At 44.3% G+C, this 22,857-nt stretch overlaps 1 protein-coding gene across 1 annotated transcript; it reads right to left on the minus strand.

Moving 5' to 3' along the window:
* Nucleotides 1-5,209: 5,209 nt before the first annotated feature.
* LOC106561414 (synembryn-B) lies at nt 5,210-19,082 on the minus strand. Its single transcript, XM_014125364.2, is given in 12 exon segments — nt 5,210-6,044; nt 10,629-10,748; nt 11,050-11,194; nt 11,347-11,491; nt 11,796-11,891; nt 12,127-12,277; nt 13,776-13,870; nt 17,150-17,350; nt 17,352-17,613; nt 17,615-17,772; nt 17,884-17,931; nt 18,822-19,082. Coding segments are annotated over 12 exon segments (1,614 nt in total). The 5' UTR covers nt 18,906-19,082; the 3' UTR covers nt 5,210-5,935.
* Nucleotides 19,083-22,857: the final 3,775 nt, after the last annotated feature.

Here is a 22,857-nt window from a genome sequence, read left to right on the forward strand (position 1 = left end):
TTGGTACATAAAATCTGTTAAAAAAATACAATTCAGGATTGTTCATATTTTAATGACTTTGAAAGAGGCCTGACTTTTTATATATATATATATATATAAAAAGCCACATTAAATATACATACATTTTTTTCCTTCCAAACGGGAACCCAAGTGATCGTGTGTGTGTTTTTTGTGCAACTGACATTGCCCGACTCAAAATAAATTCTTCCGCTGTGCTATCGTTCGCTACATAATTCAGTCTGAGACTGCCATCACTGAAGTTGTTTGTAGTGACAAACATTTTAGGGATATTGTACAAAAAGTTATAATTGATTGGATCATCTCTAACCAATCAGAGTAGCAAAGCCAATGACACATTTTCAAACCTCTGCTTTACCCATGTGTGTTCTCACACTAACCCAACCCAATCAGAAAGTTCTCTCCTAAAAACATCTTGGAGGTTGTCTTGGTGCTTTCAAAACTGGGAACTGAAAAAAACTAAGTCAAATCATGTCAGTGTTCTTCTGGTCAGAAAGTCTGAGCTCTAGAAAGATGCCAGAGTTTCCAACTAGGATGACCGTTCAAAAACTTTTTTCCCCCCAATCTGTTTTTTCACTCGGAAGTCAGCGATTTGAGTTCCCAGTTGTTTTGAACACAGCATCAGATCCAGACTCATGGCGGAGAAGAAACTAATGTCCATGGTCGTGGCGTTGTGTTTGGCAGCAGAAAGGAGTTTGGGTAGCCAGGCAACAACTGACAAGGAGTATAGTTACAATATTATTTGACAAGTTCATTATGTTCTAGCTAGAGTGAGCAGGTAGTAGTGGTAATTTGCCAAGGAAAACCATTTTCAAATCTCTGTTCTCATTAACTGAATTATTACAGAGTGAGAATAACTATTTAATTTAACACTTTCTTTCCTCATGAGCCCTGTTTACCACCCGGGGCCAACATTGGTCCGGTGTCCTTTCCCACATTCTGATTGTGCCCACATTTTTAGAACAGTAGACATAAAAAAACGGATTATGATCAAATAATTCCGACCACCTCCGGAGGTAGCCGGGACTGATTGGTGGATGAAAGCTCAGTGAGCAGATCTTCGTGAAAGGTCAGTAGGTGAGAGTGAAATAAAGAAAAGGCTTGCAGATAGGTAGATTGGAGGGCGTTAAAATGTGGGTTGCAACACAAGGTTCCCAGTTCAAATCCCAGTGTGTTTTTTGTTTAACAGCCTACCCAACATACACTATATATACACACAAAAGTATGTGGACACCCCTTCAAATTAGTGGATTTGGCTATTTCAGCCACACTCATTGCTGACAGGTGTATAAAATCAAGCACACAGCCATGCAATCTCCATAGACAAACATTGGCAGTAGAATGGCCTTACTGAAGAGCTGTGACTTTCAACACTGCACTGTCATAGTATGCCACCAGTCTAATAAGTCAGTGTCAAATTCCTGCCCTGCTAGAGCTACCTCAGTCAACTGTAAGTGTTGTTATTGCGAATTGGAAACATCTAGGAGCAACAACAGCTCAGCCGCTAACAGACCGGGACCGCCGAGTACTGTAGTGCGTTTGTCCTCTATTGCAACACTCACTGAGTTAAACTGCCTCTGGAAGCAACATCAGCACAAGAACTGGTCGTCGGGAGCTTCATGAAATGGGTTTCCATGGTCGAGCAGCCTAAGATCACCATGCACAATGTCGGCTGGAGTGGTGTAAAGCTCACCGCCATTGGACTCTGAAGCAGTGAAAAGGCGTTCTCTGGAGTGATGAATCTGGGTTTGGCGGATGCCAGGAGAACGCTACCTGCCCGAAGGAAGGTGGGCCAACTGTAAAAAGTTTGGTGGAGGAATAATACTGGTTTGGGGGTGTCTTTTATGGTTCGGCGAGGCCCCTTAGTTCCAGTGAAGGGAAATCTTAAATGACATTCTAGACGATTCTGTGCAGTTTGGGGAAGGCTCTTTCCTGCTTCAGCATGACAATGCACAAAGTGAGTTCCATACAGAAATGGTTTGTCGAGATCGATGTGGAAGAACTTGACTGGCCTGCACAGAGCCCTGACCTCAACCCCATCGAACACCTTTGGGATGAATTAGAACGCCGACTGCAAGCCAGGCCTAATCGCCCAACATCAGTGCCCGACCTCACTAATGCTCTTGTGGCTGAATGGAAGCAAGTCCCCGCCGCAATGTTCCAACATCTAGTGAAAAGCCTTCCAGAAGAGTGGAGGCTGTTATAGCAAAAGGGGGGACCAATTCCATATTTAACGCCCATGATTTTGGAATGAGACATTAATTGTAGTGTACTTAGTACATTTCTAGGGCTCTATTCAATCTGTATTGTGGAAGTTAAAGGCAATGTTCCCGCACTCGTGGAGACTGCAATCACGGTTAACGCTGCATATGTTGGCTCAATCGAAAATGACCTTTACATTTCTAGCGCGTAAAGGCGTCCGCATGCTTCTCATCTGAAACAGTTTGTGCATATATGACGACATTGTTCATCCACATTTTTTCTTGAGGCAAGCCTAAATTCACACCCCTTTGTCGGTGATTGGTCAACAGTAGGGATTCTTCAATTAATTTTCACTTGAAATACTGAACCTAACAGTAGTTCGATGTAAAATTGCGTGACTAAGATCTCCTAGGCAAAAATGTCAAAATTACTAACATTTGAGTCATTTTAGATTAATTCAGACTATTGAGGACATATATACTGGCTACGGCGTCTCAAGAGGGACAAACAGTGCTATTGCGAAGGTCTTTTAAGGAAATATGCGAGGCACAGGTGCTCACTTCGCCTTGTCGAGTTGCGCTAGGAGCAAACCAAACCTAGTATGCAGATTGAAGAGCCCATAATCTGACTTTGGTGGCATTCTTGCCCGAATACATTGCAGATGCCTGCCAGATCTCACAATGCTTGGATAGGTGTTTAACATAGATAACCACGTCATATGATAGGAATTTGGTGCCTGACTGCAAAGTCGATGAGGTGGCGCAAAACCTTTGGTTGACGCAATGGTTGTAGTCAATTACTGACTGAACAGATATATAAGAAAAAAATTAAGTGGTGACTGCCAGATAAAATCTAAGGGACACACTTGAGACAGCGGTACTGTGCACTAACCAAAGAACCATACCTCAACCATCCCATTTTCTTCAAATGGAGAGATGGTCAACAATGTTATAAACTCAACCTGTACAGAAGGCCTATGCATCTATTCGATATGCAGCAATATATAATATTCAAGGAAATGTAACTATCTATATACACACCAGTAGATTATACATATATAAAATCAATGGCATCTTCAAAATAGAAAAATCATACAGATTTTGAACTATTATTTTAACACCATGCAGAATTTGGCAAATGAAAAGTTACATTTAGAAAACAGTTATTTTAACACACATTTCTGAATGTCAAGAGTCCCCAATGGGTAAGGCAGAAACCATCCAAATACTAAATCAGCCACCATAGGAAATTGGAATATGTTGCAGTTTTTCCCTTTAACTTTGACTAGTCCTTGGGTCTTGAGTGTGCTTATCAAGTAAATGACACACTTGAAGAAATTGCAACATCTAAAGTTCAGGTTTAAAATAAACCGTATACAGCTGTGATACATGTCCACTGATATAAAATAATAATAATAATTCCTTTGCGTGTACTGTTTCAGAAGCTTACATATCGTACTGGTGGCTAAATTACTGCCGACTTAATGAGATGCATGATTTCTCTCCATTGACTTCAGACACTCCCATGGACAGTACCAGTCAAAAAAATTTTGGACATACCTACTCATTCAAGGGTTTTTCTTCATTTTTACATTGTAGAATAATAGTGAAGACATCAGAACTGTGGAATAATGTGTAACCAAAAAAAATAAAAAATAAGTGTTTAACAAATCAAAATATATTTTAGATTCTTCAAAGTAGCCACCGTTTGCCTTGACAGCTTTGCACAAATCTTGGCATTCTCTAAACCAGCTTCATGAGGTAGTCACCAGGAATGCATTTCAACTAACAGGTGTGCCTTGTTAAAAAGTTAATTTGTGGAATTTCTCTCCTTCTTAATGCGTTTGAGCCAAACAGTTGTGTTGTGACAAGGTACAAAAGATAGCCCTATTTGGTAAAAGACCAAGTCCATATTATGGCAAGGAAAGAGAAAACGACAGTCCATTACTTTATGACATTAACGTCAGTCAATACAGAACATTTACGGGAAAAACATGTATGAAATGTATACTGTAAGTCGCTCTGGATAAGAGCATCTGCTAAATGACTAAAATGTAAACATTTCAAGAACTTTGAAAGTTCTTCAAGTGCAGTCACAAAAACCATAAAGCGCTATGATGAAACTGGCTCTCATGAGGACCGCCACAGGAAAGGAAGACCCAGAGTTACCTCTGCTGCAGAGGATAAGTTCATTAGAGTTAACTGCACCTCAGATTGCAGCCCAAATAAATGCTTCACAGAGTTCAAGTAACACATCTCAACATCAACTGTTCAGAAGAGTCTGCATGAATCAGGCCCTCATGGTCAAATTGCTGCAAAGAAACCACTACTAAAAGGACACCAATAAGAAAAAGAGACTTGCTTAGGCCAAGAAAGACAAGCAACGGAGATTAGACCGGTGGAAATCTGTCCTTTGAGTCCAAATTTGAGGTTTTTGGTTCCTACCACCATGTCTTTGTGAGACGCAGAGAAGGTGAATGGATTATCTCCGCATGTGTGGTTCCCACCGTGAAGCATGGAGGAGAAGGTGCGATAGTGTGTGTGTGTGTGTGTGTGTGTGTGTGGGGGGGGGCTTTGCTGGTAACACCGTGATTTATTTAGAATTCAAGGCACACTTAACCAGCATGGCTACCACAGCATTCTGCAGCAATAGGCCATCCCATCTAGTTTGCACTTAGTGGGACTATCATTTGTTTTTCAAAAGGACAATAACCCAAAACACACAGCCTGGAAGTGTAAGGGCTATTTGACCAAGAAGGAAAGTGACGGAGTGCTGCATCTGATGACCTGGCCTCCACAATCACCCGACATCAACCCAATTGAGATGGTTTGGGATGAGTTGGTCCGCAGAGTGAAGGAAAAGCAGCCAACAAGTGCTCAGCATATGTGGGAACTCTTTCAAGACTGTTGGAAAAGCATTCCAGGTGAAGCTGGTTGAGAGAATGCCAAGAGTATGCAAAGCTGTCATCAAGGCAAAGGGTGGCTACCTTGAAGAATCTAAAATATATTTTGATTTGTTTAACACTTTTTGGTTACTACAGGATTCCATAATTTTGATGTCTTCTATTATTCTACAATGTAGAATATAGTAAAAATAAAGAAAAGCCCTTGAAGGTGTGTCCAAACTTTTGACTGGTACTGTAAAACCAGTGGCTACTGCTCTGATCATCGTGGCACTTGATGTTACCAACAACAAAACAATAAAAATTACAAAATTAATTAGAAAAAAATGAAAACACTTCTCATCCTTATAAATATTGACACTTTCAACATATAAAGAACAAAATCAACATAATTATATCTAAGGAATGATTTCTTATCAAAGTACAATTTGGTCAAACCCCACCCCGGCTACCATGCTTTCAGTGATTCACATCTATACAGCTTACAGTACAATTTGATTAAGAGCTAATCTTCCATTCTATCAAATTTGAGGACACTGAGCAGAGAAATGGTACATCAAATAAATAAACGTTTAAGTAGTAACAATGGTGTGGTTGGAACATGTGCTCGACCTTAATCCTGTCCTTTCCTGTGTCGTATCAAGTCAGGCATAAGTCAGCTTTAGAGAACAGAACAGGCTATGGGGAAAGGCCGGGGCAAGGCCCCTTCAGTCTGACAGACAGAGGACGACAGACAGACAGGGGTGTGAGGAAAGGGGAACTGTGTTGGACACAGCCTATTATAGGTATATGGGGTCTGGGGTGGTAGTGCCTCTAGTCTGAGTCTGAGCTGCAGCTGTCAGTCGTGGGCTGTCTCAGAGCCTCCTCTAGGGGCGCCAGTGAGCCATCCCGCCTCACCCCCATGGGCCTAATCAGCTGCTGCCTGTGGAGCACAGAAACACAAACATTACAAACACTATTCTCTAGGCACCAAACGGAACAAAACAGACAAGCAGGCCGGGACTACCTGAAGTTGAGGTTTCAAAATGAACACGACAGTGTTTGATGGTGATTAGAAATATGTTTGGGTCCATTTGCGGGGTCATAAGAATATGATATGACTGTGATTCACAGACAGTTTGGAAACCACTGCAGGAGAAAACAAATATTCACTGTGGAGCTGATCGTTACACTTCTAACAAACAGAGGGGGAGTGCAGAGAAAACAGTGTCAGACTAGTCACTCATGGCTGAGAAGAGGATGCAGTTTCTACAGCTTCGCTACTACATAACAAATACAGCAAAACTCTGCTGCTGTATGTAAAGGCCAGTCTTCTTAAAATGATGCCGAAAACAAGAGCTATGGAACCATACAAAGACACTTACAGGGAATTGGGACATTCCACAAATATATACATGTTTAGTCATTCAGCAGACGCTTAGTCCCAGGTGTGGATTCAGGCATCATCCTCTTCCACATGACACAATGGAGTGTCCAACGCCCACTTGTTTAATTTGGTGGACCAATCTGTTGCCAAAATCCACCTGTGCTGCTTTGAACCCCAACACCTTTTGTGTTAAGTATTCTGCACTTTCTAAACAGGCCCATTGTTGAGTGGTACATCTCTTTTCTCTTACATCCGGCACTCAAGAACTCTGGATGACGACCCTTCCCTCCTTAATTCACTCAAACACACACTTGTTGGTCATCTCCCTTTCCCCCCCTCTTCTGCGGATCAGTTTAATTACAGGATCAGTGTGCTGTCTGATCTCCTCAAAGCCACACCAGGCCCTCTATCCTAATCCAATTATATCTGCACTGTGTGCCACCAGCTCCCTCTCAGATGTGATATCAGTCACAGAATTAGCCAATCAAAGCCTTAAAACCAAGGCCCCATTTGCACTATTCAAACACAAATGAACATATCATTCCCCCAAAAACAGTAAAGCTCAGGAGGACTATGATAAAGAAGTCTTGGTAAGACTGGGAGGGGAGCCAAGTAATATTTTGTTTGTGTGGTATGAATACAGAACAAAGGAAATGTTATCTAATGCCTTTTGTCTTCGAAGTTTAGCCTACTTTAGAAAAACAGACGCATTGAAAACAGTAACAACCAAACGGTTCCCAAGAACACTTCAGCATCTCTCAGACCGAATTCTACTGGCGAACGTACAATCAATAGAGAACAAACTGGACAAGCTCCGTTCGAGACTATCCTATCAACAGAACCTGAATAACTGTAATAGCCTATGTTTCTTGGAGTCGTGGCTGAACAAGGACATAGAAAATATTCATCTAGCTGGTTTTTATATGCATCGTTGAGACCAAACGGCAGCTTTGGGTAAGGTTAAGGGGGAGGTGTGTGGGTCTCTTTGTTAACAACAGCTGGTGTGGAATCTCTAATCTGAATGAAGTCTCAAGGTTTTGCTTGCCTGAGTTAGAATACCTCAAGATAAACTGCAGAACATACTATTTACCAAGATTTTTTGTAGCTGTCTATTTACCACCACAAAGCGATTTTGACACTAAGATTGCACTCAACGAGCTGTATAGGGCCATATGCAAACAAGAAAATGCTCATCCAGAGGCAGCAGTGATTTTAACGCAGGGAAACATCTGTCTTACCTAATTTTTAATAGCATGTCACCTGTGCAACTAGATCACCTTTACTTTACACACATAAATGCATACAAAGCACTCCCTCGCCCTCCATTTGGCAAATCTGTCCATAACTCTATCCTCCCGATTCCTGCTTACAAGCTAAAACTCAAACAAAAAGTATCAGTGACGCGCTCAATACAGAAGTGGTCCGATGAAAGGGATGCTAAGCTACAGGACTGTTTTGCGAGCACGGACTGGAATATGTTCCAGGATTCATCCGATAACATTGAGGAGTTTACCACATTAGTCACCGGCTTCATTAATAAGTGCATCGACGATGTCATCCCCACAGTGAGCGTACGTACGTATGAACATATCCCAACCAGAAGCCAAGGATTACATGCGCTAAAGGCTAGAGCTGCCGCTTTCAAGGATTGGGACACTAATCCGGACCCTTATTATAAATCCCGCTACGACTTCTGACGAGCCACCAAACAGTCAAAACATCAATACAGGACTAAGATGGAATACTACTACACCGACTCAGACGCTTGTCGGATGTGGCAGGGGTTGCAAACTATCACGGATTACAAAGGGAAATCTAGCAGGGAGCTGCTCAGTGACGCGAGCTTACCAGACAAGCTAAATTCCTTCTATGCTCGCTTCGAGGCAAGCAACACAGAACCATGCCTGAGAGCACCAGCTGTTCCTGGCGACTGATCTGGCACCGTTGTCGAGGCCACATAGTTTACAGACAGATTACCAGGACTTGTATTCAAATCATGCGCTGACCAGCTGGCAAGTGTCTTCACTGACATATTCAACCTCTCCCTGACCCAGTCTAATACCTACATGTTTCAAGCAGACGACCATAGTCCCTGTAGCAATGAAATGCTTTGAAAGGCTGGTCATGGCTCACAACACCATCATCCAAGACCCACTTCAATTCACATACCGCCCCAACAGATCCACAGATTGCACAACCTCGATTGCCCACACTGCCCACTGCCCACTCCCAACTGGTTAAGAGGAACACCTACATGAGAATGCTAATCATTGACGATAGATCAGCATTCAACACCATAGTGCCATCCAAGCTCATCAGTAAGCTCAGGACCCTGGGACTGAACACCTCCCTCTGCAACTGGATGCTGGACTTTCTGACTGGTCGGCTCCAGGTGGTGAGGGTAGGCAACAACACATCCACCACGCTGACCCTCAACATGGGGGCCCCTCAGGGGTGAGTGCTTAGTCCCCTCCTGTACTCCCAGTTCACCCACAACTTTGTGGCCTCGCACGACTCCAACACCATAATTAAGTTAGCTGATGATCACCGACAGTGATGAGACAGCCTATAGGGAGGAGGTCAGTGACCTTGCAGGGTGGTGCCAGAACAACAATCTCTCCCTCCATGTCATCAAGACAAAGGAGCTGATTGTGGACTACAAGAAACAGATGAACGAGCACGCCCCAATCCACAACGACAGGGCTGTAGTGGTGTGGGTCGAGAGCATCAAGTTCCTCTGTGTACACATCACTAAGGAATTATCATGGTCCATATACACCAACACAGTCACGAAGAAGAAGGCACAACAACGCCTCAGAGTTCTACAGCTGCACTATTGAGAGCATCTTGACTGGCTGCATCACTCCTTGGTATTGCAACTGCTTGGCATCCGAACGCAAGGCGCTATAGAGGATAGTGTGTACAGTCCAGTAAATCACTGGGGCCAAGCTCCCTGCCATCCAGGACCCATGGTGCATCCCATCCTGTTCCCCACTCTGCACTGAGGACACAGGCCAGCAGATGTAACTATGAGGGAGGGTGCGTGTGTAGGGGGTCAGACTCCGAGCATGTGCTAATTGTAGGAGCAGTTAAGCAGCGACAGAAAGCACATTCTTACGGGGCCCTGAGCCATCTCCTGAGAGCCCATCGTGGGATGTTGGGTAGGTAGGGCAGTGGCTGGCCACTGTGGGTGCATCCCAAATGGCACCTTAATCCCTATATAGTCTTAGCCCTGGTCAAAAGTAGTGCACTATATAGGGAATAGGGTGCCATTTGGGATGCAACCTGTCATGAACCTCTCCCTCTTCGCCATGTCTCCTTGACACCGACCGAAACACAGCAGAATAGAGATACAAGAGGAGGATGGATCTGGCTTCAGAGGAAAGGAATCTGCCTCTTGTAGACAGGCACACGCGTCTCATTACGACTCAACCCCCACTCTGTTGCTGAACAATGACAATGTCAGCTTTTCTTGTGCCTGTAAATGTATTCAGCCCTCCACCCCCATGCCTCCCTCTATAATTGTACCTATGTCTCAGTCCCACTCCCCTGTCAGTTAGCAGACAATGTTTGGCTCCTGGGCTGAATGAGAAAGCTGAATAAAGGGAGGTAGACACGTATATGTTATTATAAACCCTGACAAAGCGCCACACAAAGGAGTAGAAAGGAGCCGATGGCTGCCGACCCCACTGTGTGGTCTAATTAGGACACTAATTAATGGCGTGCTGGTAATGATGCTGCAGCGACATGCCGACGGCTTCCATCGACTCCAGCTGAATGCAGGGACGGAGGCGGCGTTAAGGCCGGGGCCTAATTGTGCACCAGGGCTAACGGCAGGAGATTCTTTCTCTAATGAACTGGTTGGCAGGGAGCGCACTCAGTGTCGCTCAGCCTCTCATCCGCATCATTCTTTGACTAGCGCTAGGTTCTGTTCGCTAAGGAAAGGTCAGTGTGAATGAAGACCGCAGACGTTCAGGGGGATAAATAATAAGCCATAGGGGATCATTCAAACAGGATACACAGCTGTATAGTCCAGAGAGGTTAATCATCTGGCATAGAGTGTTACAATGAGTTACTATGGCAAACAAAGCGGTTGTTGTTGCATTCATACATGATGAGGTTGTATGGTGGTTGGCTTACCTTGACAACTTGTCGAACATGTTGACTAGTTCCTGGGCCTCGTACTCCTTCTGCTCCTCAGTCATCTCTTCTATGGGGTTAGGCATGGGTTCCTCCACGTGGCCCGTGATGGGGTTGATGCTGAGACAGAAAGAGAGACAACAGAACAGATAAGACAGGGAAGACTTCAGTGATTATGACCCAATGCTAGGCTGTCCTGAATGTTTTAGATTGAGTGTGTCACAGAAGGGGTGTCATGTAAAAGTGATTGATGATACACCCCTTGGCCCTATGGATTATGCTGTATTTAAAAGTAAATCAATATACTGGTCACTTCAATGACACACCCTAAAGCCAACCCAACATTTCATCCCTACATTTAGCGATTCAAATCAATGCATGCGTGTCTATGGTCCTACATTTAAAGCTCCTGCCTACTCACAAAGGTTTAGCCGATTTGTACTCTTCAGTGTCGGAGTCTTCGTCATCTGAATACTTTGTCTCTCCTCGCCCCCCTGCCAGCAGGCCTCGAGCCACCAGGAGTCCTGCTGCGTTACCATACCCTGTGTACTTCAACAGGTTGTTCACTGGAAGAATAGAGGGGGGCAGGGGATCAGTACAACACTACTGTATGTAGGATTTATACATCAGGGTTGCATTGACATTAACACATTTCAGTGTGAAACTCAACTTCGCCAACTCATACAGCGTGCTCCATCTCCCTCTTTCGCTTTCTCACCGTTCTCTTTGCAGAGGACAAATAGGAACTCTGCTGCGCTCTGCTTCACACCCATGTCCACGTGGGTCATGAGACGCACCAGCTTGTTCCTGACGGTGGACCCGATCTCCGGCCGGACCTTGACCTCCTTCAGAGGGGGCAGCACCTGGAAACACACACAGCCAACGGCGGCTGAGCCACAATGAAAACTAACACGGTAGTACACTAGACTTCTGAACGGAGTGATCAGGCCAGCGCATGATGTGTCACAGCTGGATTTAGTTAGAAGACATGTTTTTACAATATCAATATGAAATGTCACCAAGATCTGTCATCAATATGCATTTCAAATCCCACTCAATAAGAGGTTTTAAAGATCTTAATTTGGCATCACTTTGTGTGTCAGGATCAGGACAGATTACAAAATACACAGAAAGTACGTTTGCCTGAGGCCACTCCCACTCCAGCACCTGTGTCTTGATGTATCTGCGGATCTCCCTGTGGTACCTGGAGCCCTCGGTCAGCAGGCTGAGAACTGGGGTCAGCCCCTCTTTGTAGTTGGCGCCCTGCTTGGAATGGGGCACACATGAGGCATGTGACGACGAGCATTCCCACAGAGGCACTGTAGAAGTGGTGTGGTTCATAGAAATACTAATTATTCAGGAATTAAAGCAATTCTATTTCTATGGTGTGGGGACAGCTACTAATAGGATGGCCAGGATTTCCACATCTTTTAATTTGCTGACCACAATGTAGTCGATCTCAAATAGGCAACAATGTCTCTGGTCCACCTGTTCTTACCTTGTCTATCCTCTTCTCCATGAAGTCCAGTAGCACCTGCACAACGTCCATGTTCTTCCCGCTGTACTCCTCCTGGCCCCCCTGGACGGGCACATCAATCAGCACATCCAGACAAGACACAGGCAGGTTACTAAGCAAATTGATTGCGTGGCTGGAGGAGAAGGAAGGAAAGTGGTTAATGTACTGGTTATTATGAATGGTCATTAAGAAATGGTTACCTAATTCCTCAGTATAAACAGACTAGTACTAAAGGTCTGCTCTGGAGTCTGGACAATGGGCTAAACCCCCGTGACCAGAGGGACACAACAGAATCCATAGGGCCACAGGGTGTATCAATCACTTCTACATGACACTCCTTCAGTGCCACTATCTAGCCAAACATTCTCGTATATCCTTCTAAAGAAAGCTGTGTCATTAATTCCCATCAACGAGATGTCCAGATAAGACAATGCCATATACACTGAGTTTACAAAACATTAAAAACACCTGACATAGACTGACCAGGTGAAAGCTATGATCTCTTATTGATGTTACTTGTTAAATCCACTTCAATCAGTATAGATGAAGGGGAGGAGACAGGTTAAAGAAAGATTTTTAAGCCTTGAGACATGGATTGTGTATGTGTGCCATTCAGAGGGAGAAGTGGCAAGACAAAATATTTAAGTGCCAAACGGGGTATGGTAGTATGTGCCAGGCGCACCGGTTTGTGTCAAGAACTGCAACGCTGCTGGGTTTTCACAACAGTTTCCTGTGTGTATCAAGAATTGTCCACCACCCAAAGGACCTCCAGCCAACTTGACAAAACTGTGGGAAGAATTGGAGTCAACATGGGCCAGCATCCCTGTGGAACGCATCGACACCTTGCAGAGTTCATGCCCTGATGAATTGAGGCTGTTCTGAGGGCAAAAGGGGGGTGGGGGAGGTTGCAACTCAATATTAGGCAAGTGTTCTTAATGTTTTGTGCACTCAGCGTACATTACTTCTAAAAACAGTCTTGCTTGAAATGTTTATACTTTCTCATGAACTGGATTCTGTCACTTGACTACAGAGAGTAATTTATTTTTTTCCTTTATTTAACTAGGCAAGTCAGTTAAGAACAAATTCTTATTTTCAATGACGTCATAGGAACAGTGGGTTGCCTTGTTCAGGGGCAGAATGACAGATTTGTACTTTGTCAGCTCAGGGATTCGATCTTGCAACCTTTCGGTTACTAGTCCAACGCAACCACTAGGCTACGCTGCCGCCCCGAATAATCAAGAGTAATCATTGGATGGTAATTAATTAGCCTAATTCTCACAAACCATCTGATGAATGTGTACTTTATTTTAACCTTTATTTAACCAGGTAAGACCCATTGGAGGATAAAAACCTATTTTGTGAGGGCGACCTGGCAAGAAGGCAAAACAGAGAAATAGCAGTGTATACATAAAATATTACAAGACAAAAAATACAAAAAACACACAAGACAGTCACAAGTTAGATACATTTGAAGATTAGAAACAACTGCAGCTATCACAAAAAAGTGTTGTCAATCAGAGTCTTAAAAACAGGCAAGGATACGAACTCCCCTAACTTGAATATCTTTTGATACTTTAAGGATGCAGTTTAGCTCTGTTGTGTGGAGAGCAATGAGCAGAAGGGTTTCCAACCTGTGTGCTTCCTCTGTTTTGTCCTCTGTTTGAGTCTTTAGCATCAATAGATGGCGCATGATGGCGGTGATGAGGCGGAGCTGGTGGTCACCATCCTATCAAATGAAGGATGTACAACAGCATGATCCTCACAGAAGCATTTCATTGGTTAAAACAAAAGGAGGGGAGGGTCTAAGCAAGTAGGGGTAAGCAGGATAAAATTTGCTGTGGGAGAAGTGGGAAGGGGTCATCTCAAAAAGAAGAAAAAGAGAGACTTACTATGGAGATTGAGGTCAGACCTAAAAACCTGAATCACATGCAGGATTGACTTTTGAGGTGAACACAGGGCTATTCTGATTAATGCTGAGGTGGGAGGGACTCAACAAGATGTCAGCTACAATGGTGAGAGGCAAGAATGGAGAAAATGTATTTGGACAAATAACATTTTGAAGCACAATACGAGCTAGCAGTTAAAGCAGACAGCTCTCCTAACCAGCCTGAATTAGAGAACTATACTCAAATAAATAAATATCAAAAGACACGATTGGCATGTCATATCACTGAGACATTCATTACCAGATCCAACAGATTCATATCTTAAAACCTCTTACATCCAGACGTTCCGCTAGCGGAACACCTGCTCCAATATCCAATGATAGGCGTGGCGCGAATTACAAATTCCTCAAAAATACAAAAACGTCAATTTTTCAAACATATGACTATTTCACAGCATTTTAAAGACAAGACTCTCCTTTATCTAACCACACTGTCCGATTTCAAAAAGGCTTTACAGCGAAAGCAAAACATTAGATTATGTCAGCAGAGTACCAAGCCAGAAATAATCAGACACCCATTTTTCAAGCAAGCATATAATGTCACAAAAACCCAGAAGACAGCTAAATGCAGCACTAACCTTTGATGATCTTCATCAGATGACACACCTAGGACATTATGTTATACAATACATGCATGTTTTGTTCAATCAAGTTCATATTTATATAAAAAAACAGCTTTTTACATTAGCATGTGACGTTCAGAACTAGCATACCCCCCGCAAACTTCCGGGGAATTTGCTAACAATTTACTAAATTACTCACGATAAACGTTCACAAAAAGCATAACAATTATTTTAAGAATTATAGATACAGAACTCCTCTATGCACTCGATATGTCCGATTTTAAAATAGCTTTTTGGTGAAAGCACATTTTTCAATATTCTAAGTACATAGCCCAGCCATCACGGGCTAGCTATTTAGACACCCAGCAAGTTTAGCACTCACCAATATCAGATTTACTATTATAAAAGTTTGATTACCTTTTGTTGTCTTCATCAGAATGCACTCCCAGGACTGCTACTTCAATAACAAATGTTGGTTTGGTCCAAAATAATCCATCGTTATATCCGAATAGCGGCGTTTTGACACTATCCGAAATGGTAAGTCAGGGTCGCACGCATGGCGCAATTCGTGACAAAAAAATTCTAAATATTCCATTACCGTACTTCGAAGCATGTCAACCGCTGTTTAAAATCAATTTATCTCGTAAAAAAGCGATAATATTCCGACCGGGAATCTTCTTTTCGGCAAACAGAGGGAAAAAAAAAATCACAAAGACGGGGGCGGCCAGGGCACGCGCCTAAGCCCACAGTCCCTTGATCGGCCACTTGAGAAAGGCGATAATGTGTTTCAGCCTGGGTCTGGGATGACGACATTCAGGTTTTTCCCGGGCTCTGAGCGCCCATGGAAGACGTAGGAAGTGTCACGTTAGAGCAGAGATCCTTTGTAAAAGATAGAGATGGCAAAGAAGTTCAAGAAATGGTCAGACAGGCCACTTCCTGTAAAGGAATCTCTCAGGTTTTGACCTGCCATTTGAGTTCTGTTATACTCACAGACACCATTCAAACAGTTTTAGAAACTTTGGAGTGTTTTCTATCCAAAGCCAATAATTATATGCATATTCTAGTTACTGGGCAGGAGTAGTAACCAGATTAAATCGGGTACGTTTTTTATCCAGCCGTGAAAATACTGCCCCCTAGCCATAACAGGTTTAATTTAGCAGGGGGACGTGTTCATTCTGTGATGCTATAGGTTGAGCGAATGCTGAAGGGGCTGAGTGACATAAGAATTTCACTAGCCCCCCATGGCTAATCGAGAAAGTTGTGAAGGTGCCAAAGTGGCTTAAGGGAGGTCAGATCGCTGATAAACCTCATATTGCTGCATAGGTTTAGTTAGGTCTTTCCATTAAGGGATAGAGAAGCTGTCTGTTCCCATGAGCTAGCATCAACAGTCACTCAACAAAGCCAAGTCTTGTTGATACACCATTGTTAAATAGTAGCCTTCAACCAAAGCATGCGAAGTTTGGTGGCTTCAATGCTGAATTCTAAATATTCACAGGGGAGATGTGTCCATCCACAGCCAAGGTGATGCAATGCATTTATGTTCATGCAGTATCTCTAAACACATGCACTGTGCTCATGGCTGCAGTGTCTAGCCTTCTGTGAGCTCTGAATACACACAGTTTATTAGGTACACCCATCTAGTACCAGCTCAAACCCCCCTTTGCCTCCAGACCAGCCTGAATTCTTTGGGCATGGATTGTACAAGGTGTCAGAAACATTTGTTGCTCAATTGGTATCAAGGGACCTAAAGTGTGCGTGGAAAACATTCCAACACCAGTACACCACAGCCTGTACCAAATCCTGACTCTGCCATCAGCATGACGCAACAGGAACCAGGATTCATCAGACCAGGCAATGTTTTTCCACTCTATTGTCCAGTGTTGGTGATGGCGTGCCCACTGGAGCAGCTTCTTCTTGTTTTAGCTGATAGGAGTAAAACCCGGTGTGGTCGTCTGCTGCAATAGCCCATCTGTGACAAGGATCGACGTGTTGTGCGTTCTAAGATGCCGTTCTGCACACCACTGTACTGCACCATTATTTGTCTGTTTGTGGTTTGTTAGCTTGCACGATTCTTGCCATTCTCCTTCGACCTCTCATCAACGAGCTGTTTTCACCCACAGGACTGCTGCTGACTGGATGTTTTGTTTGTCGCATGATTCTCTGTAAACCCTAGACACTGTCGTGCGTGAAAAGCCCAGAGGGCGTCCGTTTCTGAGACACTGGATCTGCCGCACCTGGACCGATGATCATACCACGCTCAAAGTCACTTATGTCACTTGTTTGGCCCATTCTAACGTTCAATCGAACAGTAACTGAATGCCTCAATGCCTGCTTTACATAGCAAGCCACGGCCACGTGATCCATTTTCGTGAACCTAATAAACTGTCCGGCGAGCGTACATTACAAACACTGAGTACATATCCTCTTTAAAAATGAAACAACTACAAAGCAGAAAATCAATGTTTAACAGACAGTGAGTGTAACCGTGTAAACTCACCTCGTCGCTAGTGTCAGACAGCGTGAGGTTGAACAGGGCTTTCAGGGCCTCCATGGCCCTCTCATTGTCTTCAGCAGGGATGGGCAGGGCCTGGGGGTCCGGAGGGGCCGCCTCGTAGGGGCCCACCCAGCGTACATCCAGGGTACACTCCAGCACCTCTGTGAGGAGCCCCACGGCACGCAGCTCCCTCCGGAGTGCCCCCCCGGACGTCTGGTCGCAGCGCCGAGAGGAGGAAGAGCAGGCGCAGAGAGAACAGGCCCACCTCGTGGCGCCCAGTGCGGGTGGCGTGCAGGCGGGCACACAGACCCCGTGCCAGCTGCACATCGGCGCCCACCTGCTGCGCCGCTGCGCTGTTGAACACCACATTACACAGGCACTTGAGGGCCTCCACCACTACCCTCTCTTTCTCCTCTATCTGGACCTCCCCCTGCAGGCTGTCACCCCCTTCCACTCCCCCCCCGCAACCGGGCCAGCCCGGCCAGGACCAGCATACCCTCCCGGGTTCCCACAGGGCCCAGGACCCGCTTGTCTCGGGACAGAATGCGGAGGGTCTCCAGGCAGGTACTCTGACAGCGAGGCCCAAACTGCCTCCCCAGCACAGTCAGTAGGCCCTGACACAGCCTCTGCACAGGGAGAGAGAGACTGTTGGTTCACCATCAAACACACAAGGGAGTAGAAGCATCAGCCTATAAGTGAAAGTAAAGCATCAGACAACGCAAAGAGCGTTTACTTACACTTCGTAGATCCTCCCCTTTTGGGTCAAAGGTGAATGTGAGATTATTCTGAAAATACAAAACAATGCCCAATGAGACAAAAGTCAAATGCATATTCCTTTGCTAAATGTGCTTTGTCACCTTCATCTATGCAACAGTGCATGAAGAAAGTAGCATATTCTCAGTAATGTTATCTGGAATAAATGTGCTTCTAAAATACAGTAACAGATAAGCAGAAGAGGCTGCTGGTCATTGATAACTAGAGATGTGCAAACTGATCAGAACTACAAGTGCATGACCTATAAGATCGTAATGCAAATTATATCCTATCAGACACTCTTGGTCAGAGGATGGTGGGAAGAGCTGTTTGTAATGGCTGGAATATAATAAATTGGAACGGAGTCTAAAATGGTTTCCATTTGTTTGATACCGGTCCATTTATTCCATTCCAGCCATTACAATGAGCCCATCCTCCTATAGCTCCTTCCATCAGCAACCTCTGTTCTGGGTATAAGTGACAGCCACCAACCGCGTTGGCTACCAAGCTCAAGTTACAGCAGGAAGAGCTGCAACAGCTGTTACTAAATGGGAGCTAGATACACAAAATAATTAAACTGTAAAGTTAACTAGCTACCAAATAACATTAAGCATGCTGTCATTGCATGCACACATGGTTAGCAAGAGATACCCTGCAATATTTGGACAACACCACCCAATCAACCAGCAGCAACCAAGCCACGATGAAAATATGTTAATCACTTCCTGCAACACAGCAATGGGCATTAAACTCGTTGATTCCATGCAGAGTGGAAATGCAAGTTCTAGCTAGACATATCGTTTTAGTACTCATTTTAGCAGCTATGATTCTGTAAATGTTTTTAGATGGCTAGCTAGCACGTTAAATTAGCTAGCTAATGCCTTTGTTTTGGTAAACGTCAAAGCGAGGAGAATCCACCCACCTCTCCGTTGTACTGGTGCAAAAGCCTTTCAATGTCCTCTTCATTGTCAGTTTCAAGCTGCAACAGGACACTGTTTAAATCCATTATTCAAATATTTCGATGACAATTCAATAATTGTAACGTCAGAGTAAGTTTCTGAACAAATGACAACCTATTTCTCTCTATTCATCTGACACAGCTGGCTCCGGTTAGGCTAGCTCATAGAGATAGATAGAGGACTCATGTTTATATCTGTGCCACAATAGCGCATGTGACAGCATGGGTAGGCCATTGAAAGTATGGTTAAATGCATGCTTGGACTGTGTCTGAAGTGGGCGTTGCAAAAGAAGTGGGTGGATCAACAGTGGTGGATGTAATGTAACATCAGCGCTCTGTTATTGGTTAGACCGGCCATAGCCAAGGGCACTGCCGGTCAGCTTAATGATTACATAGCAGGTTAAGAGAGCTAATGTAGCAGGTTAGGATAATTAACGTGGCAGGTTAGGAGAACTAATGCAGCAGGTTAGCTAAATTAAAGTGGCAGGTTAGGAGAATGAGGATAAGTTTAGAAAAATCAAATTTTATTTGTCACATGCGCCGAGTGGCGCTGCGGTCTAAGGTACTGCATCTCAGTGCAGGAGGCGTCACTACAGACCCTGGTTCGATTCCAGGCTGTATTACAACCGGCCGTTATTGGGAGTCCCATAGGGTTGCACACAATTGGCCCAGCGTCATCCGGGTTAGGGTTTGGCCGTCATTGTAAATAAGAATTTGTTCTTAACTGACAAGCCTAGTTAAATTAAATAAAGGTTAAATATAAATAAATAAATAAATACAACCTTACCGTAAAATGCTTACTAATAACAAAAGGGTTAGACTTTGCTAACATTCTACAATTGTCAACAATCAACTCGTCATTGCAGCCCAATAAGCCAGGTTAAACATTCCTGAGCGGAAACAAATCTGCCCAATTAGTGGATTTGGTAGATCCACCCTCTTCTTTTGCCACACCTACTTTCAGACACACTCCATGTATGCAATTACCCATGACTCACCATTGAGTCTACAACCCATAGGAATCCTCACACTGTTGACTACTTTGACTACTTTAAAATAGCAGAAGCATGGTGGACGCCCACAATGTTTGGCCACTAGAGGCCTCTATCATTCTCTATGGGCTAGCTACACCCCTCTTTCGTGTTTCAACTTTCACCTGTAAACGTCACATTCTCATCGAACGAGTGCACGCGGCGTTCAAGATGTGCAATGATGTGCAGTAAAAGTGCGTCAATATTACTACATTTTTATTTTAATGGGGTTTTGTCTTGTCTTCTTTGCCCTTCTAACCATGCTGCCGACAGACTTTGATATGAAAAGGTCTATGCACGCGCTTGTCATCATTATGTAGAATAGGCAGCGATTGTCTCTCATGTATGTCTATGAATTATTTCAGCATTTCCTGTCTCCTGTTATCCGTATCTATGTTCACTGTAGGCCTAATCAAATCAAATGTATTTATATAGCCCTTCGTACATCAGCTGATATCTCAAAGTGCTGTACAGAAACCCAGCCTAAAACCCCAAACAGCAAGCAATGCATGTGAAAGAAGCACGGTGGCTAGGAAAAACTCCCTAGGAAAAACTCCCTAGAAAGGCCAAAAACCTAGGAAGAAACCTAGAGAGGAACCAGGCTATGAGGGGTGGCCTGTCCTCTTCTGGCTGTGCAGGGTGGATATTATAACAGAACATGGTCAAGATGTTAAAATGTTCATAAATGACCAGCATGGTCAGATAATAATAATCATAGTAGTTGTCGAGGGTGCAACAAGCACGTCTGGTGAACAGCTCAGGGTTCCATAGCCGCAGGCAGAACAGTTGAAACTGGAGCAGCAGCACGGCCAGGTGGACTTGGGACAGCAAGGAGTCATCATGCCAGGTAGTCCTGAGGCATGGTCCTAGGGCTCAGGTCCTCCGAGAGAAAGACAGAAAGAGAGAATTAGAGAGAGCATATTTAAATTCACACAGGACACCGGATAATCAGATCTGCTCATGTTCAATTGTCTTTGTCTACACTCCAGGCATTTTCAATACTGGCCAGTAGATCACAGAATCAAGGGCATAACATGGTCATATAAATGGCATCACAAATCATTCATAGCCTAATTCATAGTATTCAAAGTCGGGGTCGAGACCCGGGGAATTGCAATGGAGTTGCCAAAATATAAAAATAACAAATAAATTGTTGCGTTGTTCAGGATAGGAAGGCAAGCATGATCTCTCTTTTGACAAACTTATCAAGAATATTTCAAGGACCGCTTTATTCCATCTTCGTAACATTGCAAAAATCTGAATCTTTTTGTCCAATAATGATGCAGACAAACGAATCCATGCTTTTGTCACTTCTAGATTAGATTACTGCAATACTTTACTCTCCGTCTACTCGGATAAAGCACTAAATAAACTTCAGTTAGTGCTAAACACGGCTGCTAGAATCCTGACTAGAACCCCCAAAAATGTATATAAAAAATTCATATTACTCCAGTGCTAGCCTCTCTACATTGGCTTCCTGTTAAGGATAGGGCTGATTTTAAGGTTTTACTGCTAACCTACAAAGCATTACATGGATTTGCTCCTACCTATCTCTCCGATTTGGTCCTGCCGTACATACCTACACATACACTACGGTCACAAAACGCAGGCCTCCTTATTGTCACTAGATTTTCTAAGCAAACAGCTGGAGGCAGGGCTTTCTCCAATAGAGCTCAGTTTTTATGGAATGATCTGCCTACCCATGTGAGAGACGCAGACTCGGTCTCGACCTTTAGGTCTTTAATGAAGATTCATCTCTTCAGTAGGTCCTATGATTGAGTGTAGTCTGGCCCAGGCGTGCGATGGTGAACGGCAAGGCACTGTAGCGACGAACTGCTTTTGCTTTTTCTGCCTGGCCGGCTCCCATCTTTCTACTGTGATTCTCTCCCTTTGACCCTATTAGTTGAGTCAATGGCTTATTAGTGCTTCCATACTGTCCCTAGGAGGGGTGTGTCACTTGAGTGGGTTGAGTCACTGACGTGATCTTCCTGTCCAGGTTGGTAACCCCCCTCGGGTTCGTGCCGTGGGGGAAGTCTTTGTGGGCTATACTCAGCCTTGTCTCAGGGTAGTAAGTTGGTGGTCTGTTGATATCCCTCTAGTGGTGTTGGGGCTGTGCTTTGGCAAAGTGGGTGGAGATATATCCTGCCTGGTTGGCCCTACCCGGGGTTATCGTCGGACAGGGATACAGTGTCCCCCGACCCACCTCTGTCTCAGTCTCCACTATCTATGCTGCAATAGTCTATGTGCCAGGGGCTAGGGCCAGTCTGTTACATCTGGTGTAATTCTCCTGTCATATCTAGTGTCCTGTGTGAATTTAAGTATGCTCCCTCTAATTCTCTCTCTCCCTCCTCTCCCAGAGGACCTGAGCCCTAGGATCATGCCTTTGGACTACCTGGCCTGATGACTCCTGGCTGTCCCTAGTCCACCTATTCGTGCTGCTGCTCCAATTTCAATTGTTCTGCCTGTGGCTAAGGAACCCTGCCTGACCTGTTCACTGGACGTGTTACCTTTTCCTGGGCCTGCTGTTTTTCGACTCTCTCTCTCTCTACCGCACCTGCTGTCTCGACCTCTGAATGCTTGGCTATGAAAAGCCAACTGACATTTACTACTGAGGTACTGACCTGTTGCACCTTCTATAACCCTGCTGGTCATCTGTGAACGTTTGAACATCTTGAAGAACAATCTAGCTCTAAATGGCCATGTACTCTTATAATCTCCACATGGCACCGCCAGAAGAGGACTGGCCACCCCTCAGAGCCTGGTTCCTCTCTAGGTTTCTTCCTAGGTTCCTGCCTTTCTAAGGAGTTTTTCCTAGCCACCATTCTTCTACATCTGCATTGCTTTCTGTTTGGGATTTTAAGCTGGGTTTCTGTATAGCACTTTTTGTCATCTGCTGATGTAAAAAGGGCTTTATAAAATACATTTGATTGATAACGGTTTGTGCCAGGACTATGTAATGCCAGTACATC

Source organism: Salmo salar, chromosome ssa10 (genome assembly GCF_905237065.1).
Source record: "Salmo salar chromosome ssa10, Ssal_v3.1, whole genome shotgun sequence".
NCBI lineage: Eukaryota > Metazoa > Chordata > Actinopteri > Salmoniformes > Salmonidae > Salmo > Salmo salar.